This window comes from Acanthochromis polyacanthus, chromosome 12 (assembly GCF_021347895.1).
Source record: "Acanthochromis polyacanthus isolate Apoly-LR-REF ecotype Palm Island chromosome 12, KAUST_Apoly_ChrSc, whole genome shotgun sequence".
Taxonomy (NCBI): Eukaryota; Metazoa; Chordata; class Actinopteri; family Pomacentridae; genus Acanthochromis; species Acanthochromis polyacanthus.
The window spans coordinates 1414599-1440017 of NC_067124.1; the positions used below are offsets into that span (position 1 = coordinate 1414599).

The window sequence follows — 25419 nt, forward strand, 5'->3', positions numbered from 1 at the left end:
AATCTGTGACTATGAATTATTTCGTGCGGCGGTGATGAAATAAACAAGGAGAGAGAAGCAGTTCTACAGAACTTATCACTTTTTTCCTCCATTAGTTACACGGACGTTGACGAATTGCAACTTGTTTTCTAAACACAACGTATTTGAATCTTAATAAGGTACGAAACCTTGACATTTACCCATTATTTTACAATGTATATAGTTGATTGTGGCGTGCGCTCAAGAAATATATACAGTATCCGACTGTTTATGAAGGCACCACAAGGTAAACGGCAAGAATGAGGTTCGGTGTTGAAATAACCTGATAAAGCTCAAAGTAAGAAGAGGATTTCTCCTCATTTCTCGCCATGAATGGATATATCGATCTACGTTCACCGTAAATTCAAAATATATTTTGTACTGTTTGATTAATCGGTTTGCAAAGCTGCCATACGGAAGCTAACAGTTAATGTTTTGACAGCTCAGCTTGTGTTGGCTAGCTAGCCAGTACTGCTACCTAACAGCAGCTATTCACCATTAGCTAACACTAACATTAGCTGGGGGAGACAGCTCACCCTTTTGGGCAAATTTTACTTCTCCAGCTGTCATTTTAGTGTTTTGACTGTGCTATGGTATTGGGAGTTCTTCGCTGAAGCTAGCTTAACATGTTAAAATAATTCAACTTAAAGAAAAATTGAAAAAGCATTTTAAGTTAGCTAAGGTTGTAGGTATTTAGCTAACTTCAATTGAATGTCGGCGACTTTTACAAGGCAGACAGACAAGAACATTAATTCCAAACAGGATAGGTATCTCTCTTTCCTTTTACTTTAAACTTACTGAGCAGGAGGGCTGTTGTCTTTCCCGTAGGCTGGTTAGAGACTGTTTTCCTCTTTTCAGTGCTTTCAGTAACATGGTATGTGGAGGCTTTGTTAGCATTTGTAAACATTGATAGCTTCAGTGTAATTATTCTCTAATGTTGGCCTCGTTTTTACAATTCACTAACTGATGTGTATTAATCAAACCCTGTTTGGAATACTGCTTATAGATTTTCCTTTTATTTACATTTAGATCACATGTTTTCCCTGCAGATAATTTAAATGTACATTGTTTACTGCAGCCTTCAGCGGTGCAGCAGCTCAGTTTAAAGAAGGAATGAGTCTTCACAAATGCAAATTAGGTGACATTAAGAACCTGTGTAGTAGGGTGTCAGGCACCAGACCTTGAGGTTTCTGGTAGTCTGTAGGTTTTTGTTTTCCCCAGTTACTGAGCCACTCTTGGGTTGCATGTAGGAGACATTAATGACTGTCTGAGTGCAGCAAATCCTTTAGTCAGTGAGGGCTCTGAAAAAATACACAGACAAGAGGTTTTGATGTTTTGGGAAGTTAACAAGGCTTTTGACTTTTTCTGTTTGCATTTTGATTTGATACAAGTGCTGTCATGTTCTGCTAACCATAAGGTACTGCCTGCATGCTGTAATTAAGAAGACTAGTCATTAACAGTGTGCATCATGCCCAGCAGTGGTACAAGGCTACCTCTTATTGATACAGTAGTTATTGCACAAGTACAGAAGCTATGCTGCTGACTCATGTCAAAGCTGGATTTATTTACAAAATATGCTTTCCAGTATTCCAGCGATAACTACACAATCATGTTCCAGCTTTAAAAAACTTCCCAAGACACACTTCTCAATTGTGGGCATTACCTTCAAGTTTTTATGACCTTTCATTCTCTAAAAGTTTCCCTTTAACTACTTTAAACTTTATTTTTAGATGCTAATATATTCTATGTTTTGCAAGTTTCATTTACGTTTAGCCAAATATTTAGTTGCCCCACATTCTTTCCTTTCACTTTATTGATATCAGTCAGGCTAAGTTTTCAAAATAGTGTCGTTTCCAACAGGACCAGACAAGAATCATACTCTGTGTTGTCTTAGATCTGCGGTCTTGCTGTTCTTACTCTTGTATGTGTTTGTCTCTGCCTAACCCACAGGTCTTGCATGCAGCCGGGCTTTTAGCCTGCACTTTGTACATCCCCAAACCCTTGAGAGAATGCACTACCAGTAGGTGGAGGCTCTTCCTCCCTCTAGCCTCCGTTTCTCCTCACTGCCCCCATCAGTCCCAGAGTTCCCTATGTTAACCCTCTTGAGCATGTTTTACTATATCTGTCTGCGGCGACGCTCCAGGAGTGGGACTCGAGGCGAGGCTCTGACCAGTCGGCGGGCTGTGGAATCTGGCCAGCGGGCGGTCTTGCCAGTTAGTGTGGAGGTGGAGCAGTATGCCAAGGAGGTTCTGGACTTCAGTTCCCACTATGGCAGTGAGAATAGCATGTCCTACACCATGTGGAACCTGGCTGGGGTACCCAACGTCTACCCCAGCTCAGGGGACTTCACCCAAACGGCTGTATTCAGAGCTTATGGAACATGGTGGGAACAGTGTGCCAGTGCCCCGCCACCTTTTCGCCGTACTCCTAAAGGCTTCCACAGCCAGGATTACATTGAGCTGGGCTTTGAAGAGCCTGTCTACCCTACAGCAGTGGAGGTGTTTGAGACCTATTACCCTGGAGCCATTGTTCAGATCCTGGCCTGCTCTCACAACCCCTTCTCCCAGAATCCACCCTCTGATGTCAGGTAACAAGAGTCATCTGTCCCGAAAAACCGTATCCACTAAAATGTTAACCTCATTAACACTCAGCAAGCAATACCAGAAAGCAAGCAGCAAATTTACAAATTTATGTTAAATCCATCGTTGTTTGAATGAATTCTGGCGGCATTTCAGGTGGTACCAGTATGATTTAGTGTGTATTAACCAAGTTATCCCTCTCACATTGCTGCCTAGCATTTTTATTCTTAGTATAGCGGTCATCAGACAGTATCACACAAACACAGCCCCCCCCAGCCTGGAGCAGATTCACCATAAAAAGATGGTGCCAAACAAGTTTTTGTTAAAAAATTTTTCTTGACTTAGGCGTTTTGTCTAACCTGAGAAGAGGGTTGTCGAAATGCCATCAGCTGGTCTGGTATCATCAGACGTTGCTTCACCAGAAAAAAAGTTCCGTTATCAGACTCCTTAACTTGCAACAAACATGTTATTGATTTCAGGTCATTATCAAAATATACATAATGAAACATTTGACCAGCAAAAAATGGGATTTGACAGTCTATTAGAGTTTATTAAAATGCAGGATTCATTGTCAGCCCTCTGTCAGCCAACAGTATGAATGTCAGGAGGAAACGGCAGTAATTCATCACTGCCCACCAGTCATCCATCATGACTCACAACCGTCTTTTTTTGTCAAAACAGAAGCCTGTCAAGTCATGAATAAGGCATGGAGTTGTGGAATCGTAAGGCTTTTTTCAGCAGAGGTCATTGTGTATTGGATTTAGCGTGTGACAGATCAGAACAAGCTTAGAAACACTGAGCTCTCAGTGAAACATTTGAGACAGGAGTCAGGCTATACTGCCCTGATTATGAATGTCCATCTGGGCTGTGTGACCTGGTGTTATAAGCCATGTAAAGCTTTTTAGTGGGCCTATATTCATCATAGCAAACCTGCTTTCACTCACCTTTCACACCTTCTGCGATTTAAATACCTATATGGTAACCTATTCAGTCTGTGTAGATGTATGTAGTTTAAAGGATGACATTTTAGTTATATAGTCCCACTGTTGTGTGCGCTTTCTGTTCTACAGGTGGGAGGTGCTGTGGTCAGGGGAGCCCACCAAGGTGCTGACACCCCAGGCACGCCAGTTTTCCCCTAAAATCAAGCATATCAGCTTCCCCACTAACCTGCTGCGTCTGGAGGTCAACAGCTCACTGCTGGACTACTACACCGAGCTGGATGCTGTGATCTTACGAGGGGTAAAGGAGAGGCCCATGCTGGCCCTCTATAAGATGCCCATCATCGACATTAGTGACCTGAGTGACAGTGAAGAGGAGCTGTCTGACGTGGGAGGTCCTTACAGGCAAGGAGGAGACGGCAAGCAGCAGAGGACAGGCAATGGCTACTTTGACAAACTGCCATATGAGGTGATTCTGGACCTGAATGATGTTTACGCTGTGTCACTTTGGCCTTTTGGAAGAGTAGATGCACACCCAGACTTGCAGAGGTGATTCTGTAGGGGTTAATGGTGGGGATAGGAATAGTTTTAATCTATGCTATTAATAATTTCCATTAAAACTTCGTGTTAAGGTGTCCTTCTACTTATTGCATTCCTGTGTTTTGACAAAAATGGAGATCCAACCTGACCGTTCTACCCACATTCTTACTGCTGCTTCCTTGAAGGGCCGATGTTCAGTTTATTTTTCCAAACAGTTGTGCTTACATTCAGTGTTGCTCACCAAAACTTGCTGTGAGCATCTTACTTAAATACATTTTCTTCCTCCTAAAAAAATTGTTAAAGCTGATTATTTTAAGCGTTAAGTGTAAATCCTTTATTGTTTGTATCTGTCTTTACTCCTCTCCCTGCATTGTTCTCTCCATCATTATCTGTGCTCTGTAAGTGTGTAAATGCACACTGTATTTACCAGTATTCCACACAAACACATGAACATTGTGGCTTGGACGCGTTCTGACACTTTCTTGATCTTGTGTGCACTCACAGACGCAGAGTCATTTTCATGCCATGCAGACGTATCATGTTGTCTGAGGCGAGCTTCAAAACACCAGCAGTACTCTTGATATTCGTTCTCTTATCTCCTCTCCAAACCGCCGCCATTAACGGCAGTCTTCACAACCGCTGTGTGTTTGTTTCAGAAACACAATACAGCTATTATCTGTCAGCTGATACCCGCTTGAACACCATGTATTGTTAATTCACTGTGGCACACACACACACACACACACACACACACACACACACACACACACACACACACACACACACGAGCACACACATTCTTTCTTTTTGAGAGGCACACAAACACGGTGCAAAACAAGCTGGCTCACCTCACCACTGATTCTGCTATCAGTGCTTTGTGTCCCAGATAACCACTATTTAGATCTGACAGAGGGGACGCAATTAACATTCTCTCCTCCACTCTGAAGTGTTTTCTGTTCTCTACTGGGTTGCTCTACTCTTTAATGCTTTGTGTTATGCTTTGCTTTCTGCTACGTTCTCTTACCAGATTGAACATGTTTTGTCTCTCTTCTTCCTGTTTGTTGCCCTTGTCCTTCCCCCCCACATCTTCACCCTTTCCTTTCTCCTCTCCTCTCCTAACCCTCTCCCCGTCTCCCGTCCACACAGCTCATCCAGCTGATTCTGAGCCACCTGACCCTGCCAGACCTCTGCCGTCTGGCCCAGAGCTGTAAGCTGCTGCACCAGCACTGCTGCGACCCGCTGCAGTACACCCAGCTGAGTCTGCAGCCCTACTGGGCCCGGCTGAGTGACGCCTCCCTGGGACACCTGCAGAGCCGCTGCACCCTCCTCCAGAGGCTCAACCTGTCCTGGACCGGCAACCGTGGAGCTCTCACCCTGACGGGCTTCAGCAGGTCAGACTATCAGTGGGCCACAAGCGCTAGAAAGCAAAGAAATGACCTTGGAAGAAGTAGCAAATACAAGTACAAGCAGTTTTGAAGGAGGAACATACAGAGACAAACAACATGGACTGAAATGGTCCTCTGTAATTTATAACAAATATAAAATTAAAGCTCATGAAAAATTATGTTCTTCTTATAGTGTAAAAAGGGCTCTGCCGACAAGAATGGTGCTACAGTGGGATTGCATTATGTTTGTGCTTTTCCTCTGCTTCCACTCATGTCTCTCCCTCTTCAGTTTCATGAAGGCATGTGGTCTGAGCCTGGTCTGCCTGGAAATGTCGTGCTGCCACTTCCTGAATGAAGCCTGTCTGGAGGTCATCTCCCAGACTTGTCCTGGACTGCAGGAGCTCAATCTGTCCTCCTGCGATCGCCTCCACCCACAGGCCTTCACGCATATCTCCAAACTTACACGCCTCCGCAGGCTGGTGCTCTACCGCACTAAGATAGAGGTAGGAGTGCTCAGTGTACGTGGGAACCACAGTCGAAGCGATCAGCTGTGGTCTTTTATCTCTCCTGTCCAAATATACAGCAGGTCAGCTTTTCCTTGGTAAATAATGTCTGGCTTGCTGTGGCTGTTTCTAGTAAACAAGTTGCTTAGTTACCTTTTATAAGTGGCCCACTCACTTTTATTTTTCTTTCTTCATTTGTTTGCCACAATTAATTAATGTTAAAGATATGTCAGTTGATAAGTGATTTGTAGTTACAGTGTTTGGTAAAATCACAAGAAAACTAAAATCTGCTCAACTGATGGCTCAGCTGTAAAATAGTTTGTCATTATGTCAAAGAAATGAAAACAATGATTGAATGTTATATTAAGTGGAGAATCTAAGCTTTTGTGTAAATGCAGAGGCATGTCCTGTTCTTTTCTTGTTTTTACATGTGCCTGTTAGTGAGCCTTTACAGCTTAGACACACTTAAAGGGGAACTTCGGTTTTTTCAACCTGGGGTCTGTTTTCATGTCATTTCATACGTGAGAGTGATGGAGAAATGAATTTTCGACATAGCTCCAGTATTTAGCCAGGCAGGCAGCTTAGCAGCTCAGCTAGCAGCTCAGCTAGTGAAAAGTATGGGGCAACTGGCCCCCCCACGTCAAAGTCCGCCCTAACGTGCTTTTTCCCCACACTGACCGGCTCAGATAGTCTCAATGAGTGTCCCACAACATACTAGAGATGAGAAGTGAACGAAAACCTCCACATTACCTGGCGATCGCTCTTTGTTGTGGTCTGTATCCAAATCTCAGGACGCTAGAAAGCAAATCTGGTTCCAAAATCGCGTGATAGCTCACGAAATCGCGAGAGAGTGGTGTTTTGACGCGAGCTATCGCGCGATTTTGGAACCATCACTCACATGTATGAAATGACATGAAAACAGACCCCAGGTTGAAAAAAACCGAAGTTCCTCTTTAACCAGCAAAAGTTGCAAAAGTCTTTGGACATTTTAACCCCAAAGTGCAGTTTGCTTCGTAGATCGTTTCATTTTAATAGTTTAGAAATTCTCAGAGGCATTATCACAGGGCTTTCATAACATAAAAGATGACTTAAAAATGTCTGAAAAATGAACATCATTTTGTGTAACGTAAATGTTTTTCTCGTCGTTTTATCTTGGGTCTCTCTGGGTTGCCTCAGCCTCTGCTTTAGCTGCGAGCTGCAGTTTGTGCTGTAAGCCTATATAACTTCATTAATAGTAAAGGTTTGACTTCAGGTTAATAAAACTTTAAGAAGTCTGGTCAAAATGCAAAGATCACCACAAGCTTCTTAATTGATTATCTGTGTTTTGGGTGATGTGCAGCTGTGTCTTTGTTATTACATTTTAACATGAACCAAGTTATCTGTTAGCCAGAAGAGTCTTAAAGACGTCTGTGTGTTCAGGTGCAGGCGTCTGTCATGTAAAGCCACCACTGTCTTGTGTTTTTGTGTTGCTTCTTAGCTTTTCTTTAGTGTTTGTCATGTTTCAGTGGCGTTGTTGGCAATAGACGGTGTAGAGTTTCTGCGGTGGAGCCAGGCAGCGTGCTGCAGGTTGTTTACACCCGGACAGACAGAGCACGCTGTGTGTCTGTTGAGGCCCTGACATCTCAGCTGTCATTACCCTGTCACTGCTCTAATTAAATGGCTAGCTCACTGGAGAGAGGCGTTTATAAAGATGCCAGAGACTGAGTCGAGCACACACACAAGAGGCTTTCACTTTCATGTCTGACACTTTCTCCTGCCACTGAGGTGCATGTGTTGGCAGTTGCAGCATCAAATTCCCAAATCTCCATCGAAGCTGCAGTGCCACTGGAGAGGTCTCTGTCCGCACTTTGCTTCACTCTTTGAGGAGATGTAAAAATGATCTCTTGTGCAATATTAAATTCCCTTTAATACTGAAAGTTTACTAGACTGTGCCACACAAGAGACAGGAAATCACTTAGAACGAACTTTGGAGGACATGATTGGACCTGTTCCTGCTATTAAATGTATATTGTTCTGTTAACGTATCTCAGATAAATGGGTTTATGCTCAGATTAGATGTTGGAGGTTTAGTTTGTTGAACACGTGTCTCCATTGCAGAAGGTTTTTAGATAAAGTTTCCCTTTTCACTGTTATCTTTTTTTGTGTACAAATCACCAGCTTGCAGTATATTAGATATAACCCCTTATTTGTGTACAACATCTGAATAAATGTCATTTTTCAAAAGTATAAGTAAGTAACTGCAATTTTCTTGTTTTCTACTTGGGTCCTTACAGCAAACAGCCATCTTGAGCATCCTGACTTTCTGCATAGAGCTGAGACACCTCAACCTGGGGAGCTGTGTGAGGGTGAGAATGGACACGCACACACAAAACGTTAGGCCTTACACGTGGGCTTGGTTTGCCTGGTAGTCTTAACAAATGTAGAATGCAGATAGAAGTCTGTCATTGGCTTCACATTTTATGTTCCTTCCGTGCTGTAGAATAGTCAGGTCGTGCAATGCTAGTCCGAAGGTAACCTGGGGCCTCATTTATAAAACATTGCGTAGGATCCATACTAAAAGTTTGCGTACGCCGAAAATCTGAAATGGGCGTACACCCTTTGCCCCTGATTTATAAAACTGTGCGTACACACAGCTGCACGCAATTTCTTTATAATCACACACCAGCTGGAAGATTGCACAGGTGGATCCACCTCACATTCCGCCCACAACACGCCCACATTTTACCATGAATGGTCAATGCAAAGTAACTCATGAATGTATCTGTATATAAATAAGCTGCTGATCCACGGCATTTTACACAGCGCCCCCTGCAGTCTTTACACTGCTGTGCGTCAGGATGAATGAATCATGTGTTGACCCAGGCCACCCTGCCACTAAATTTGTTATGATCATGTCCGATGTACAAATAATTTGTACACTGATTGAATGTACATTTTTTCGGTTCACACAGACAAATTCATCTTCACTTGGAGCCCTTACAGCAACATGAGTGCAGTCAGTTACGCCGATTACATTTGGGAAACCGGACATTGCTGCAAATTGCCGTTTAATGTCCTGTTCACCCACAGTGTAAGGAAACCTGATGTATTGACTGGTCATGTTTAGAATGTCATCCTAAACAGCTGGCATTATTGCGCTGAGGGATGGTTGTGATATCCCAGACCCAAAGGACATCATTTAACTGTATATCAGACCCAGATAGGATTTAGACAACAAATGTAACCTCATATATTCTTCATATAAAACACATACCTGTCGGCCACTTAACGCTGGAAGGAGCCGGTGTCAACAGAAACCCCCGAGTCGTCAGCTCCTGTGTCTGTACCGGGATGGCGTGGTTTGTGCGGGGGGGTCGGTCTAAGACGGCCCAGTTCAGCACATAGATCCAAGAGTACTGCTCTAGGGAATCTGAATCTGCTTATTAGCCAGTCATCGTCATGGGCAAATCCCTGTGACCCTAAAATCTCTCTCCATTCTTAACGTGATCTTCCAGTAATTCCAGCGCATCCATTGTGCCACATTACGCACGGCTGTCACCCGCTATTTATCCGCTTGATCAGCGATTGGACTGATTGTCACAGGCCTTTTCCAAATTAGTAATCAATCAGTGCCACTCACCACTCTATATCATTTGAAGATGGAAGTTTGATATATGAACATAGTTCTGCAAATACAGTCGTAGGCCGAATGACGCACTATATGAACATCTACAACAATGAGGGTTTATGATTATCCGGCTCTACAAGTCTAATATGTGATGACAATAAAGGTTTGAGATCAATCTGGTTTCAATTCACCACTTCACCCTCCGGCACTGCCGTTCCCTCTGTCTCCAAAATGTGCTAAAGCAAGCATCAAGGTTGGCGCACCGGTGCGCACATTCTCAAGCTGTTTGTTTTTATAAATCACAACCTTTGTGTAGAAAGTGGCGTACACCTTTCTACCCTTTCTAGCCACTTTTCTAGCCCTGTTTTGTGCGTACGCAAGCTTTATAAATGAGGCCCCTGATCTGTACATGAACTAATCTTTTCATCTTTCCAAAAACTCAGGTGTAAACAGCAAATTGTGCACGGCACATTGTAGAAATGTAATTTAAAAAAAGACTTATTGTGTTTTTTCAAGAGCTGTCAGAATGCTGGTGAGTGTTATCTTTTTTATGTTTGTTTTTGTTTCCTTACTTTATGCTACGCTAACTGGTGGCTAGCCGTGTGTTTAACAGTTATCAGATTAGCATGATTTTTGTTGTGTATTCACTGCAAGGTGAATGCATATATTTCCCCAAACTGTTGATTTAGTGATGTTCTTCTCATTCCATCTTTGTAAACGCTCTCAGTTTGTAGCTTCTATTGACAGACATGTATGCTGACATGAAAATATATCTTTTAATGTTACCTTGAATTGGATTAATGAATGAGCCAATTTAGCAAATGTTTAGTGTGTCATGGTCATAATGGTCTGTATATGTAATTCCCTACAAAGTAAAAGGAAGCTCTCCCTGAACACAGTGCTGTTTTATTTGCTAACTCACTCAGTATTTGTCTAACACAATAACTCAGCAACTCAGCCCCAAAATAGTTTGATATTTGATGAAATACACATTCAGAAAACTTTATTTGTCCTCAGGGGGGCAATTAAAATATCGATGTGGCAAATGAAAAACAGTGAAAAGAAATGCAAAATTTCATTGCAGTTTCCTCTTGTGCTTTTTCTGAAGGCAGAACTGTCATCAGTAGAAATGAAGTTATGCAACATTTGGCAATGGGAGTGCATAAAGACAGTGACTTTTTCAGCCAGACTTTGAATATCCATCCACTGCTAACTCCTAAATGCTGCATGCTGTCATTTCTGTACTGAATGTTTAGCTGTTAAATTGTATTATGTTGAAATATGACCAACATTACCGGACACCAAAGAACAATAACAACCTTGCAAACACAAATCAGTTCCTAGAAGACCTTTTTTTTGTTTTCTAATGAAGGTATGCTCTGTTAGTATGCTTTGTCCTTTTGCTCTCTGGAGAAAGCTAAGTTAAAGCAGTTGATTCATCCAGTCAGCTTTTTACTATTTGTTCAAAATGCACACGGCAGACATTTAAAGGGAAATCATCATCCAGCTTGAATCAACCCAACTCAAACCCACAAAGTCTGCCAGACGCTTTGGTATCATAATTGAGGACTAACTAACCTTCAAGAGTCATGTGGCTTCTGTTGCTCGGTCATGTCTATTCATCCTGTACAACATCAGGAAGATCAGACCATTCCTGTCTGAACATGCAGCACGACTTCTGGTACAGGCTCTTGTAACATCACACATTGACTACTGCAACTCCTAACTGGAAGGCCTCCCCACGTGCACGGTCAAACCTCTGCAGATGATAGAGAATGCAGCAGAACATCTGGTTTTCAATCAGCCAAAAACAGTTCAGATAACTTCACTGGCTTCCAGTTGCTGCTTGCATAAAGTTCAAAACTCTGACATTTGCATTCAAAACTAGAATGAAAACAGCTCCCTACTACCTGAACTTTCTCATCCAGGTCTACACTCCCTCCTACTCAGTACGCTCAGCCATAAAAAAAAGCCGTTGATGCAGCCACCACAACAGGGCCGGTTCGTAGCTGGACTCTTCTCCTCTGTGGTTCCCCAGTGATGGAACAAGTTCCCAAACTCTGTTCCATCTGCAGAGTCTCTCTCAGTCTTTAAGAAAATATTAAAAAACAGTTCTTCATTGAACACATTTGTACCTAGCAAACTGCAAAAAAAAAAAAGCAAAATGTTATGTCTGCACTGCCTGTAGGCACCACAGTCCTATTATCACACTTGAACTTGTTTTATAGCTCTTATCCAGGTTGTTTTCTCCTGACTAAATCCTTGCTTGTGTTGTATCTACTCTCAGGTGTACGTCACTTTGGATAAAAGCGTCTGATAAATGGAACTGTAGAACTGTTGTAGAACTGACTATTGATTGACTTAAACACGACTTCATTCCCACTCCCATTGTTAGTTTCTCTGTTCTGCATGAAATCCTAAAGGAAAATTACTAAAGATCTGTGACTGTAACAGTATGACATTCCACAGAGGAAAAGTAGCTGATATTGTTGCTTACACAGACAGTAGCCATTTACAGATCATAACCTCTGAATCTACTGCACCATTGGAGGAGGTTGACGTAGAGTTGCACATTTTAGCATCCATTTTCAGGCAGATGTGGACCCTCCAAAGATCCTCCATACAGCTTCAAATGAGCCGATGCTCTGCAGACGCTGCAGAGAGTAAAAAGGAGTGAATGCTGCCCGTCTTTCCTGCAGATTGAGGACTATGATGTTGTGGCCAGCATGCTGGCTGCTCGCTGTCGCTCACTGTGCTCTGTGGACCTGTGGCGCTGCAGAAACCTGACAGATCGAGGCCTGGCTGAGCTCGTCTCCGGCTGCAGGTAAGCAGGTTCAGTCATTAACTGCGTTGTAACGTAATCCAGCTCATTAACATCTCACTACACCGTATAAATATAGTATAGAGAGGGAAATTAGACCCTCCAGAAAAACGCGATTATGCGATCGCATGAATTCCCGCATTAATCACCAAAATGCGCTGATTATGCGAGGGTCAATTATTTCCCAAAAGGCCGCATAATCCCTGCAAAACAGCGCATAATTCCCGCAAGAATCTCACATTTCCATGAAAAAAAGAGAAATATGCGGGTCCCGCTTGATTTCACAATTTCCGCATAAAATGAGAAAACTATAATCGATATAAATGGAGTTGTGAGTTTTTATGTGACGCCCGGCCTGACGTCATCAGTTCATTCACACACACACTAGAAGCACGAGCTGATGCGGAGCGCGGTGCCAGTGTTGCCAACTTAGCGACTTTCTCACTAAATCTAGCGACTTTCCAAAGCGTCCTAGCGACTTTTTTTGTCAAAAGCGACTAGCCACAACTCTAGCGACTTTTTCTGCCGTTTTGGAGACTGACAGGAAAACTGGGATCATTCTGCAGTTACTGTTTTCATCAAGCAGCAGGTGCTGCTGTGAGCTTCTCCCCCTCCCAGAGCACAGGCTGTCAGTCCAGTAACCCCACAGCAGTCCCAGTGTCTGATTAGAGGACACATCACTCCGCGGCCAGACGGCAGGTGAATCGCGCATATTTTTGCATATTTCACAACTATTCGCATACTTTGCAACTTTCCGCAATTTCCCCGCATAAAATGGCATAAAACCCCCGCATATTTATTTGCATAATCAAGGATTTTTGCCCCTCGTTTTTCTGGAGGGTCTAGGAAATGGTGACCACCCTGTGTTTGCTAAATCACTACCACTTTAGTTTTTTAAAGGAAACCTAGATCATCATTAAACCTCAACTCAACAACTAAAGCTGCAGCTGTTGACCACCATGGAAACAAACCTCAGTGAAGGTCTGGGTTTGTGGTTTGAGTCACCATAGTTCTCCTGTATGGTCTGTGGTTGCTCAGGATGTTGGAGGAGCTGGATCTGGGCTGGTGTCCCACACTGCAGAGCAGCAGCGGATGTTTCCAGCACCTCGCCCGCAGCCTGCCTCGACTACGTAAGCTCTTCCTCACTGCTAACCGCACCGTCTGCGACTCAGACGTAGAAGAGCTGGCCTCCAGCTGCCCCTCACTACAACATCTAGACATACTGGGTGAGCGTTTTCCTCACACATACAGCATGTGGATAGAAACATTTGTCACTTATTCATTATTTGTTAGTGATGGTCATTCTTATTTAAATGAACTGTAATTGTTGATGTTTTCATGGAAACAGACCCACAGCAGCTTGTCTCTGAGGACAGTGCTAAGATTGCTGTATAACTGCTCCATTTTGTCACTTCTGCCTGAAGCTCAATCCTTCTTTTCTGTGTCCTCAAGGAGACATGTGATGCAAATTTTGTCATCCACCCACGTTTGCGAGGATCCGCAGGGACCACTCTGCAAATGTCCACATTAGGGCTGCAGTCATCGATTATTTTAGTAATCGACTATTCCGTAGATTTTTCTAGCCATTAATCGAGTAATCGGTTCTGCCACTTGGCATGTTCATTACATTATCAAAAATGGAAGTGAGCGCTGTGCAACAGAAAATACCGTCCAGGCGGAACACAGGCGGACATCTGTGGGGTATATTACATATGTAGTATAGTACATATGTAGTACAGTACAGGTGTATAGTACATATGTAGTATAGTACAGGGGTATAGTACAGGGGTATAGTACATATGTAGTACAGTACAGGGGTATAGTACATATATAGTATAGTACAGGGGTATAGTACATATGTAGTACAGTACAGGGGTATAGTACAGGGGTATAGTACATATATAGTATAGTACAGGGGTATAGTACATATGTAGTACAGTACAGGGGTATAGTACAGGGGTATAGTACATATATAGTATAGTACAGGGGTATAGTACAGGGGTATAGTACATATGTAGTATAGTACAGGTGTATAGTACATATGTAGTATAGTACAGGTGTATAGTACATATGTAGTATAGTACAGGGGTATAGTACAGGGGTATAGTACATATGTAGTACAGTACAGGGGTATAGTACATATGTAGTACAGTACAGGGGTATAGTACATATGTAGTACAGTACAGGGGTATAGTACATATGTAGTATAGTACAGGAGTATAGTACATACATAGTATAGTACAGGGGTATAGTACATATATAGTATAGTACAGGGGTATAGTACATATGTAGTATAGTACAGGGGTATAGTACATATGTAGTATAGTACAGGAGTATAGTACATACATAGTATAGTACAGGGGTATAGTACATATATAGTATAGTACAGGGGTATAGTACATATGTAGTATAGTACAGGGGTATAGTACATATGTAGTATAGTACAGGAGTATAGTACATACATAGTATAGTACAGGGGTATAGTACATATATAGTATAGTACAGGGGTATAGTACATATGTAGTATAGTACAGGGGTATAGTACATATGTAGTATAGTACAGGGGTATAGTACATATGTGGTATAGTACATATATAGTATAGTACATATGTAGTATAGTACAGGGGTATAGTACATATGTGGTATAGCACAGGTGTATAGTACATATGTGGTATAGTACATATATAGTATAGTACAGGGGTATAGTACATATGTAGTATAGTACAGGTGTATAGTACATATGTAGTACAGTACAGGGGTATAGTACATATGTAGTATAGTACAGGAGTATAGTACATACATAGTATAGTACAGGGGTATAGTACATATATAGTATAGTACAGGGGTATAGTACATATATAGTATAGTACAGGGGTATAGTACATATGTAGTATAGTACAGGTGTATAGTACATATGTAGTACAGTACAGGGGTATAGTACATATGTAGTATAGTACAGGAGTATAGTACATACATAGTATAGTACAGGGGTATAGTACATATATAGTATAGTACAGGGGTATAGTACATATATAGTATAGTACAGGGGTATAGTACATATGTAGTATAGTACAGGGGTATAGTACATATGTAGTATAGTACAGGGGTATAGTACATATGTGGTATAGTACATATATAGTATAGTACATATGTGGTATAGTACAGATGTATAGTACATATGTGGTATAGTACATATATAGTATAGTACATATGTAGTATAGTACAGGGGTATAGTACATATGTGGTATAGTACATATATAGTATAGTACATATGTAGTATAGTACAGGTGTATAGTACATATGTGGTATAGTACATACATAGTATAGTACAGGGGTATAGTACATATGTAGTATAGTACAGGGGTATAGTACATATGTAGTATAGTACAGGGGTATAGTACATACATAGTATAGTACAGGGGTATAGTACATATGTAGTATAGTACAGGTGTATAGTACATATGTGGTATAGTACATATATAGTATAGTACAGGGGTATAGTACATATGTAGTATAGTACAGGTGTATAGTACATATGTGGTATAGTACATATATAGTATAGTACATATGTAGTATAGTACAGGGGTATAGTACATATGTAGTATAGTACAGGGGTATAGTACATATGTAGTATAGTACAGGTGTATTGTACATATGTGGTATAGCACAGGTGTATAGTACATATGTGGTATAGTACATATGTAGTATAGTACAGGGGTATAGTACATATGTAGTATAGTACAGGGGTATAGTACATATGTAGTATAGTACAGGGGTATAGTACATACATAGTATAGTACAGGGGTATAGTACATATGTAGTATAGTACAGGGGTATAGTACATATGTAGTATAGTACAGGGGTATAGTACATATGTAGTATAGTACAGGGGTATAGTACATACATAGTATAGTACAGGGGTATAGTACATATGTAGTATAGTACAGGGGTATAGTGCATACGTAGTATAGTACAGGGGTATAGTACATATGTAGTATAGTACAGGGGTATAGTACATATGTAGTATAGTACAGGGGTATAGTACATATGTAGTATAGTACAGGTGTATAGTACATATGTAGTATAGTACAGGGGTATAGTACATATGTGGTATAGTACATATATAGTATAGTACATATGTGGTATAGTACAGGTGTATAGTACATATGTGGTATAGCACAGGTGTATAGTACATATGTGGTATAGTACATATATAGTATAGTACAGGGGTATAGTACATATGTAGTATAGTACAGGGGTATAGTACATATGTAGTATAGTACAGGGGTATAGTACATACATAGTATAGTACAGGGGTATAGTGCATACATAGTATAGTACAGGGGTATAGTACATATGTAGTATAGTACAGGGGTATAGTACATCTGTAGTATAGTACAGGGGTATAGTACATATGTAGTATAGTAAAACTGATGTGGCAGGCTGGTCCATCTTTCTGAAATTCAAACTCAAAATGGTGTTCAGTAGTTTGTATGGCCTCCATGTGCTTGTATGCATGACTGACGATGTCGGGACAAGCTCTGAATGAGACGATGGATGGTGTCCTGGGGTATCTCCTCCCAGAACTGGACCAGGGCATCTCTGAGCTCCTGGACAGTCTGAGGAGCAACCTGATGGTGTCTGATGGAACAAAACATAATGTTCCAAAGGTGTTCTATTGGATTCAGGTCAGGTGAGCGTGGGGGCCAGCTAATGGTATCAGTTCCTTCATCCTCCAGGAACTGCATGAGTTCTCTTACCACATAAGACTGGGCATTGTCGTGCACCAGAAGGAATCCAGGACCACTGCACCAATGTAGGGTCTGACAATGGGTCAAAGGATTTCATCCTGATACCTAAAGGCAGTCAGAATGCCATTGTCCAGCATGTAGAGGTCTGTGTGTCCCTCCATGGATATGCCTCCCCACACCATCACTGACCCACCACCAAACCGGTCACGCTGAACAATGTTACAGGCAGCATAACGTTCTCCACGGCTTCTCCAGACCCTTTCATGTCTGTCACATGTGCTCAGGGTGAACCTGCTCTCATCTGTGAAAAGCACAGGGCACCAGTGGTGGACCTGCAGATTCCTGTGTTCTATGGCAAATGCCAGCCGAGCTCCACGGTGCCGGTCAGCGAGCACAGCGGGCACTAGAGGACGCTGGGCCCTCAGACCACTCTCATCTCTTTCTGATTGTTTGGTCAGAGACATTCACACCAGTGGTCTGCTGGAGGTCATTTTGTAGAGCTATTGCAGTGCTCATCCTGTTCCTCCAGACTAACTGTCTCCTGGAATCTCTTCCATGCGCTTGAGAATGTGCTGGGAGACACAGCAAACCTTCTGGCAATGGCACACATTGATGTTTCATCCTGGAGGAGTTGGACTGTCTGTGGAACCTCTGTAGGGTCCAGGTATCACCTCATGCTGTCAGAAGTGACTCTGACCCTAGCCAAATGCAAAACTAGTGAAAAACAGTCAGAAAACATTAGGAAGGAAAAAAATGTCAGTGGCCTTCACCTGTAAACTCATTCCTGTTTTGGGGGTGTCTCATTGTTACCCCTCCAGTGCATCTGTTGTTAATTTTATGAACACCAAAGCAGCTGAAACTGACTAAAAAGCCCCTCAGTTACTTATTGACCAGATCAGTATCCCACATAGACACTGATTTGATGCTATACTTAGATTAAAAAGTGTTCCTTTAATTTTTTGAGCAGTGTAGTATAGTACATATATATTATAGTACAGGAGTATTCAATTAAAAGTCAAAGCCATAGAAACCTCACATGTATTTAGTTGGTGATGCAGAAATCCCATAAATGTTTTTCTCTTTGGTTCGTTTAAACTGCTGCTACTGCAGCTGATAGAACACAAATAGGAAAACTGATGAGTTTATCAGTTTTTATTCCAGAGAATATTCAATCAGTAACATTAGTTTCACTTTGATTTGGCCACAAACTAAACTGTTTTCCTTCATTATGAGTCAGTGTCAGACCTACATGCACTTCAGTACAACATCGTGTTTGAATATCTGAAGTCTGATAGTTTTATTGTGCAGCTGTCTGTTACAAATAATCAGCTGTATTGATCGGTAAAATAAATATATTACACACCATTAACAGTTTTCTACCAGCATTCCTGTCTTACATTATTTATATTCTTCGTTGTTCTCCATTAAAACAATCTGTTGACTGAAGCAGCTGAACATTTTGAGCAGAAAACGAGTCAAATGAAGCAGAAAGTCTGAGTTAACAGAGGAAGCTGAAACCACCTTCATACCTGTTAACTCTGACTGAGGTTTTAGTTTTTGTGGAGCCGATTTAAACAAAGAAGGTCTGACTATGTCAATCTGGCTTCATAGTTCAGACCTCTGATCTGATAAATGCCGTAAACGCTAGAAAAGCTGCACTGGTTAAAATACAAATCAAATTTAAAATCCCCTTATAATGTGTTGATTATAGGTCCAGGTCCATATAGGATGAAGTCTGGGTTCAGACTCTGACCACCAGTTAGTGACCTGAGGTCTAGTATTTAGTGGATTAAATGAAGCTTTGATTCAGAGAATTTTGCCTCGAGGAATTTTAGTAATTGAATTACTCAAATAACACGAGGAATCGTCTCAGCTTTACATACATGCAGCCCACACATTGTGACAATGCAGACTGTCTGCACTGCCTTTGTGTCAGTTGAGACAGGAAAACAAATGGTGCTTCAAGCAAACACTTGTAAAATCTGAGTGACTGTGCGAAGAGATTCTGTGTCGCCCACACCTTTATAAATGATCAATAAAAGAGTTGTACTTTAAGTAGTCGTTGATGGAGTTTGGAGGTTCTTTGATTTCTACATGCTTTCCATCGAGGGAGCAAAACACAGTAGGAGGTTCTTTCACACCTCATGAATAATCACTGTGATACAATTCAATCTGTAATTACCTTTTATATCCTGGAAGTGTAAAGCCAGATTTCAGGAACGTCCACGGAGCCCTGTGGGTTTTTCTGTGTTTGATGTCAAGGGCAATGCAACACAAACTTATTGTAATGTGAAAATAACCACAGGTGTGTCTGCTGTCAGCTTTTAAAATCCACATCGGTCACACGTCGTCTTTACACCTGACTATCACTGCATCAGTGAAAAGGGACTGAATTAGAAAGCATGGCCACAAATGCACTTCACTTTCTTATTTTGATGCTTATTCTGTAGTTGACAGTTAAATGTGACATTTCCCCCACATTTATTCATAACCCTGTGAATATACAGTGTGAAAGGTGCATGTTGGTGTGATTATTTCTCATCAGTGCCAGCCACTGATTATTCAGCCATTAGAAGCTGCAGTCATAAATACACTCAGCAATTGTGATTTAATTTGGCTAGACCTAGTGTATGTCCATACCGAGTGCACGGACACGGGGGAAGTGACATGTTTGTGGCGTGACCAGTCCCAAGTCTGCATTTGAGACATTTATAAAAAATATTCCCAAGTGAACTGAAAACACTTCATGTCAATATGAATAAAATATTGCTCAGTAAGCAAAGTTGCAGCAGCTCACCGCAGCACTAATAGCAGTAATGGCTGTGCATTAACACTCCAGTTACAGTTGCATAAGTTGACAGGTGTGACAGCACAGTGGCAGAAGTGTTGCTCACCCTAGCTCTGCTGATGTAACGGGTCTTTGGCTATTTCACAACTTGGATTGGTCCGGAAATTCAAAAACACATCAAGTAATAAGCAGGTTATTCCGGTGTGGGCTCTACTTTATGTATCAGCTGTAAATAAGTCAAATTTATTTATAAAGTGCATTTAAAAAACATCAGGAGTTGAACCAAAGTGTTGTACAGCTCTAGCTGCTGTTTATTCTTTTGATTTACTGAAGGTAGTGTCTACAGATACGGACCCGTACCCGTAGCATGTGGGCTACGGATACGACACTTTCCATTTGCCGGACACATACGGACCCGTACGTGAGTCTCGCGAGTCAAGAAGCTGCTAACCACTGCAAACTGTTGAAAGGTAAGCAAAGGTTAAGGTTAGGGTTAGTGTTAGGGTCAGGTTTAGGGTCCGTACCTGTAGTACCGATGCTACGGGTCCGTACCTCCAGCGTCTACTGGGAGTCACGTGACCTGATCTCGCGTATCTGATTGGCAAATGGAAAGTACCGGTCCGTACCTCTAGCAACTACCTTTGCTGAAAGTGTTTTTTTTAAAAGTTTTTCTGCTTTTCTCTGCTAGTGTTGTGTTTTTTAAAGCATCTTCTACAGCATCTTATCGTCCCTGTTGTGGTTTGTCTGACACACAGGTACACGGCTGGTGAGTGCAGCCTCGCTGAAAAAACTCCTCCAATCGTGTCCTCGGCTTCTCCTTCTGGACGTGTCCTTCTGCTCGCAGATAGACATGCGGGTTGTCCAGGAGCTCTCGGGCCTTTTCCCCAATGTGGCCATCAAGAAAAGCTTCACTCAGTGACACAGCCTCATCTCATTTTTCACTGCCCAGAGTAGCTAGTGGAGGGAGGTGCTCGCCAGCAGATACTGCCCCAGATTGACTCAGAGGCAGGTCAGATGCTGGATGAGATTGCAGACCTGCCTTTGCCTGTATCACGGACAAGATCTTCTTACGGTGAACTGAGACGAGGTGAGGAGGTTGGTTGGATTTACTGACTGAACACAAACAACCACAGACTCCTAGTCACAGGATTTTAAGGTGTGAGATGTTTTTTTTTTTTTTGTTATGTCATGGACGTATGTAATCAGGGTCGTGGCAGTAAAGCTGCTGCATCTTCCCAGAATATGAATCATCACTTACAGTACGTATTGCCAAACAACACATGGAAAGCAAATATGCCTTGGTACAAGCTGCAAGACACAAAGCAGCATTCTGAGAATCTGTTGGAGCAACGAAACGGGATAGAATAAGTGTGAAACATACCTTTTCTGGAAAAGTCTCATCTGTTAGCTGAAGATCAGAGCATTGTCTGTGTCATGTCAGAATGTGGAACATTAACATTTTGACTTACTGGGAAGAAATCATACTTGATGTTTTATTCAAAGGTATCAGGAGCTTTATAGGTGAAGACAAACGGTTGAATGCAGCAGTATTGCATGCAGCGCACTTTGGACAGTGCAGGTTCAGACTTTAATGCGAGCATCACAGCTTCATTTGTGTTGCTACAAACTTCAAACTCACACACAGGGCTCTCATGCTGAAACACGTCAGCTTTCCTTTCACCGAGATTCACTGACTGAGTATTTTCATCTAAAAAATCTGTGAGATCTTGTGAAAACATGCAAAAGCATTTGTTTTAATTTACACATTTGTTCTAAATGCAGAAGTAGAGATAGCACCCAAAGACATCAACACAAACAGACTGACTGATCTAAAACAGAAGCACAGGAGTAACACTCTTCTTCTGAGAACTTTCAGTATGTCAACTAGTGGCCCTTTATGCAAACGTAGACAATTTGAACTGATTTAACGTCTCTCTCTCTTTCTGCACCTGTTGTTGTTTTCAAATCTCACCACCTTTCAGAGATTTCAGTTGGACAGAAAAAGTTCCATTTTAATTTGATAGCATGGTAGTTTTAATTTGAACCTATGATACAAGAGCTGTGTTGAACTAAACTTGAGGCTCTGGTTGGATTGATGTAGAGGAAGTCATTAGATCTAATTGGCTGTTCCAGATCAGTTTCTGTTTAAATCTCCCCCTCAAAGGTCAAGTGAGCAATTCTAATTCAACTTACTTTTTGTTATACTCTCCTAGCTGTCCGGTTTGTGTGCACGCTGAGTGAAAATCTGTTGTTCATACACAACCCTGACTCTGTAAATGGGGAAACAAAGTGGCTCAGACTGATGCACACAACACTATTTGAGTTGAGGGAGAGAGGTGAGATAGAATATGCATAAGGGCCAGTGGTAGCAAATAAACCTGGCACATGCTATCTGAATATGCTATAGCTAAATATCAGTGATTATTCTCCAGAACCACATATGAGCACCTTTAACTAAATCAGGGTGTTTCATTGAATCCGTTTTTTGTTACATCGGGCATTTTTCTGGCTGAAGCCAAGCAAGAATTCATTAGTTTAAGGTAACTGGGCCACTGTTCATGGTAATTAGAGCACTTGATAATGTTTTTTTGGCCTCATGGGTCTTTTATTTTGTTAATGATTTTTTTTTGAGTTGTTAAAGGAAGTTAGGAGTGTTTGGTTTTTAGGACATGGATGCTAGTTCTGTGTCCAAACTGTAAGGCAGTTTGAAAGTCGCTGGTTCTGCAACGCTTTCTTGATATGCTTTTCCTGCCACTGCTGTTAGACCACAGACTTAACCACTAAAATGTTAGTTCATCCATTGAGGAGTACTGTGAATCAAGCTGGGCATGGTATGCTAAAATGACACATTGTATTCACTATATGTGACCTCAGTATTTGTCCTCAAACTCAGGGGTTATATATATATATATATATATATATATATATATGTATATATATATATATATATATATATCTTATTATCGTTATGTTTTTTTTAAACAAATCTTCTACTCCAGAAACCAGCACAGCGGACGTTTTTAGGGAAAATAACACCAGACTTGCGTTGAGGTTACCTGCCTTTGGTGTTGCTCTTAAACAACAAACACACACGACACAAACGACCAGTTAGCACTGATGTAACTGAGACTAAAAATCAAGGTGTAATGGGTGTTGCAGTAAATGTATGATTGTGAAAAATATATAGCTGTTGCTGATTATTTAATTTTTGTAACATATGAAGAGATGGTTGCAGTGTGGCAGAAGTGCTTTAAAAGCATTTTTATTTTGAGCCAGAACGTGGAAGTTTTCTTTAAGCACACGCTACTAGTCAATATTTGTGCCTTATACTCCTGTTTGAATGTGGTGTGATGTCCAAGTGGTACAGAGTGTAGTGAAGTGCTTTGCTTTTTCAACCAAAGTAACACACAATAACCTGGTCACCAGTCTCACTGCTATGTCTGACCAGTTTATATGCCATATACTGTATATCAGCCATGTTAATTAATATGCAAAACCATGTTATTTATTTGTCCCTGTGTGATAACAATGTTATTTATACTCATTACACGTGGAAACAGTAATGTACAATTACAATGGGGAATCCCCTGTTTTTGTATTTTGTTCCACATGTAGCCTAGCTTAGTACAAAGAGTGGATGCACACCTTGAACCTAGCTCAAAGAATCAGGGGTAAAAAGAGGATACTTTAGTTTTAAAAACAGTTTCCTGCTGAAATGTTACTTACCAGCTTGACTCATCAGATGTAGACTTTGGGTACAAGTGTGACGTTTCAGCCACACCTTGAAATTTAACACCGTTTTCTCCTCCTTCACAGCTATTTGCATGTAGAAGTGTTAAAAGTCGCTACAGGAAACGGCAACAACAACCTCTGAGCAGCGACCTACAAGCTTACAAAGTTTTGCACGGGCACTGTCTACATCCTGGGTTTAGCACCGCCTAAGACAACTGTGATTGGTTTTAAAAAAAACCTCCTGAACAGTCATACACCCTTATAGCAGAATGCTAAAGAGGTGCAGTCAGACCATTCTGCCTATGTGACTCCTTGTGCAACAATGCCAGTGACTGCAGGAAGCCTCACAGCAGTTGTGTTCATTGGCAGCTTGTGTCTGTGAATACCTCTGTGTTTGTGACAGCGTGCTGCAGAAACTTTATAAAGATCCACCCGATAATGAGAACTGAAGCTGCTTGAGTATTCATTTCCACATTTAATGGCGCCGTGCAGGCTAGAAGTGATGTCATCACAATTTTTCCTTTGAATCTTTTGAATTTTATAAAATGGGAATGACTTTATGTTCTACGAACACCAAGTGGAAGAATTATCTTTAATATTTCTAAAATCCTGGCTTGCTGTGGATTTGATGTTTAACTAATGCTGTGTTTGTGCTAAGCTAGGCTAAACGTCCCAGACCAGTCCTCCTATTGGTTCTCCAGATGCCAATAGATATCAATCTTCATATCTGTCAATCTTTGAAAAAGCTCAAAATGTTAAACTATTCCTCTAAAAGTCACCCCGTATGTTTCTCTGTTTAGTTTAAAACAGAAAGGGTGTGCTAACAAATGATGTGAACGTTGCTTCAGTTGCACTTGAGAACAGTCTTATTCTAGCTGGTTGACTGGAAGCTGAAGTGCACACATCACATTTACTTTGCCCACCCAAACCCAGGCCGTAACTTCAAGTACATTTTAATATATATTAATTCCATCAGTAATGACTAAAGCAACACATTTACAGCACTGGCAGTATTTACTGTGTACAGCAACAGCATTCATGTGTTAACTGTTAAAAAATGAACAGTCTTCGCTGGTCACTGTTTGACCAGTGAAACAGGTTAGTTCAACACTTCTCGTGTTATTGGGGTGTCCCTGCTTTTCTGTAATGAATATGCATCCTGTCTTCTTCCACTCTGGTTTTCTGATCAACTTTTGTGCCATGCGCTGCTAGGACACGTGGCTGAGCTCGCTGTGCTGCGGTGCTGAAGACGCCGTTGTGTGAAAAGATTGTGCCTCTGTCATGATGAAACTGGGTGCTTCACTTTCACCAGGTTTTAAATAAACTGAAGGCTGATGACGGATGCAGTGTGGCTCCTTTGATTCTCACAGTCTTTGTTTCGGTCCTGTAGGGACACAGATATTAAGAGGAATCAGACTGTAGAACAAAGTGGCTGCAAGGCTGCAAAGGCATTAAGGCGCTCCTATTCCATTTTCCCTGATTCTTCAGCTTCAGTGAGCAGTACACCATCACCGCCAAAACAAATGTAAATTGTGTCACTGTGCCATGCTGGGGCTTCATAAGTAGAGTCATGAAAGTGTGATTGGGAGAAAAGTAGGCTCGTCTACTGAATCCACAACAACTAGCAAAGCCATTAGTCAGGATGAGTGACTGGGTAGCCGTGGCGGAATGATCCTTTTTGCCTTAACCCTCTGCCATTTTACAGTCTATTAATACCACGGGGAGAAGTGACATTAGCTTGTCTTCTTAACGGCCTT

The 25419-nt window shown here is 41.6% G+C and overlaps 1 protein-coding gene across 50 annotated transcripts; it reads left to right on the plus strand.

Annotated features, from left to right (window-relative positions):
* The first annotated feature begins 222 nt into the window (after nucleotides 1-222).
* On the plus strand, nucleotides 223-25004 carry fbxl4 (F-box and leucine-rich repeat protein 4). 50 transcript variants are annotated; one of them, XM_051956594.1, is made up of 12 exons: nucleotides 233-376; nucleotides 1969-2605; nucleotides 3668-4004; nucleotides 5222-5466; nucleotides 5750-5963; nucleotides 8237-8308; nucleotides 12270-12394; nucleotides 13430-14135; nucleotides 15119-15292; nucleotides 15724-16032; nucleotides 16107-16544; nucleotides 16706-25004. In XM_051956594.1, exons 2-8 carry the CDS (start codon nucleotides 2109-2111, stop codon nucleotides 13713-13715), a joined length of 1776 nt encoding a protein of 591 aa, XP_051812554.1. In that variant the 5' UTR covers nucleotides 233-376; nucleotides 1969-2108; the 3' UTR covers nucleotides 13716-14135; nucleotides 15119-15292; nucleotides 15724-16032; nucleotides 16107-16544; nucleotides 16706-25004. The 50 variants fall into 50 exon arrangements, with proteins under 50 accessions (XP_051812592.1, XP_051812594.1, XP_051812554.1 ...); XM_051956588.1 differs by having other exon boundaries at nucleotides 16107-16454; nucleotides 16545-25004; XM_051956597.1 differs by having other exon boundaries at nucleotides 16107-16454; nucleotides 16619-25004.
* The last annotated feature ends 415 nt before the right edge of the window (nucleotides 25005-25419 follow it).

Bases quoted from the DNA above. Each gene is read 5' to 3' on its own strand.
- fbxl4 (XM_051956632.1), top strand. From the start codon at position 2,109: ATGTTAACCCTCTTGAGCATGTTTTACTATATCTGTCTGCGGCGACGC. The intron at 4,005-5,221 runs GTGATTCTGGAC...CCGTCCACACAG, and splicing joins TTGACAAACTGCCATATGAG to CTCATCCAGCTGATTCTGAG. The intron at 8,309-12,269 runs GTGAGAATGGAC...TCTTTCCTGCAG, and splicing joins ACCTGGGGAGCTGTGTGAGG to ATTGAGGACTATGATGTTGT.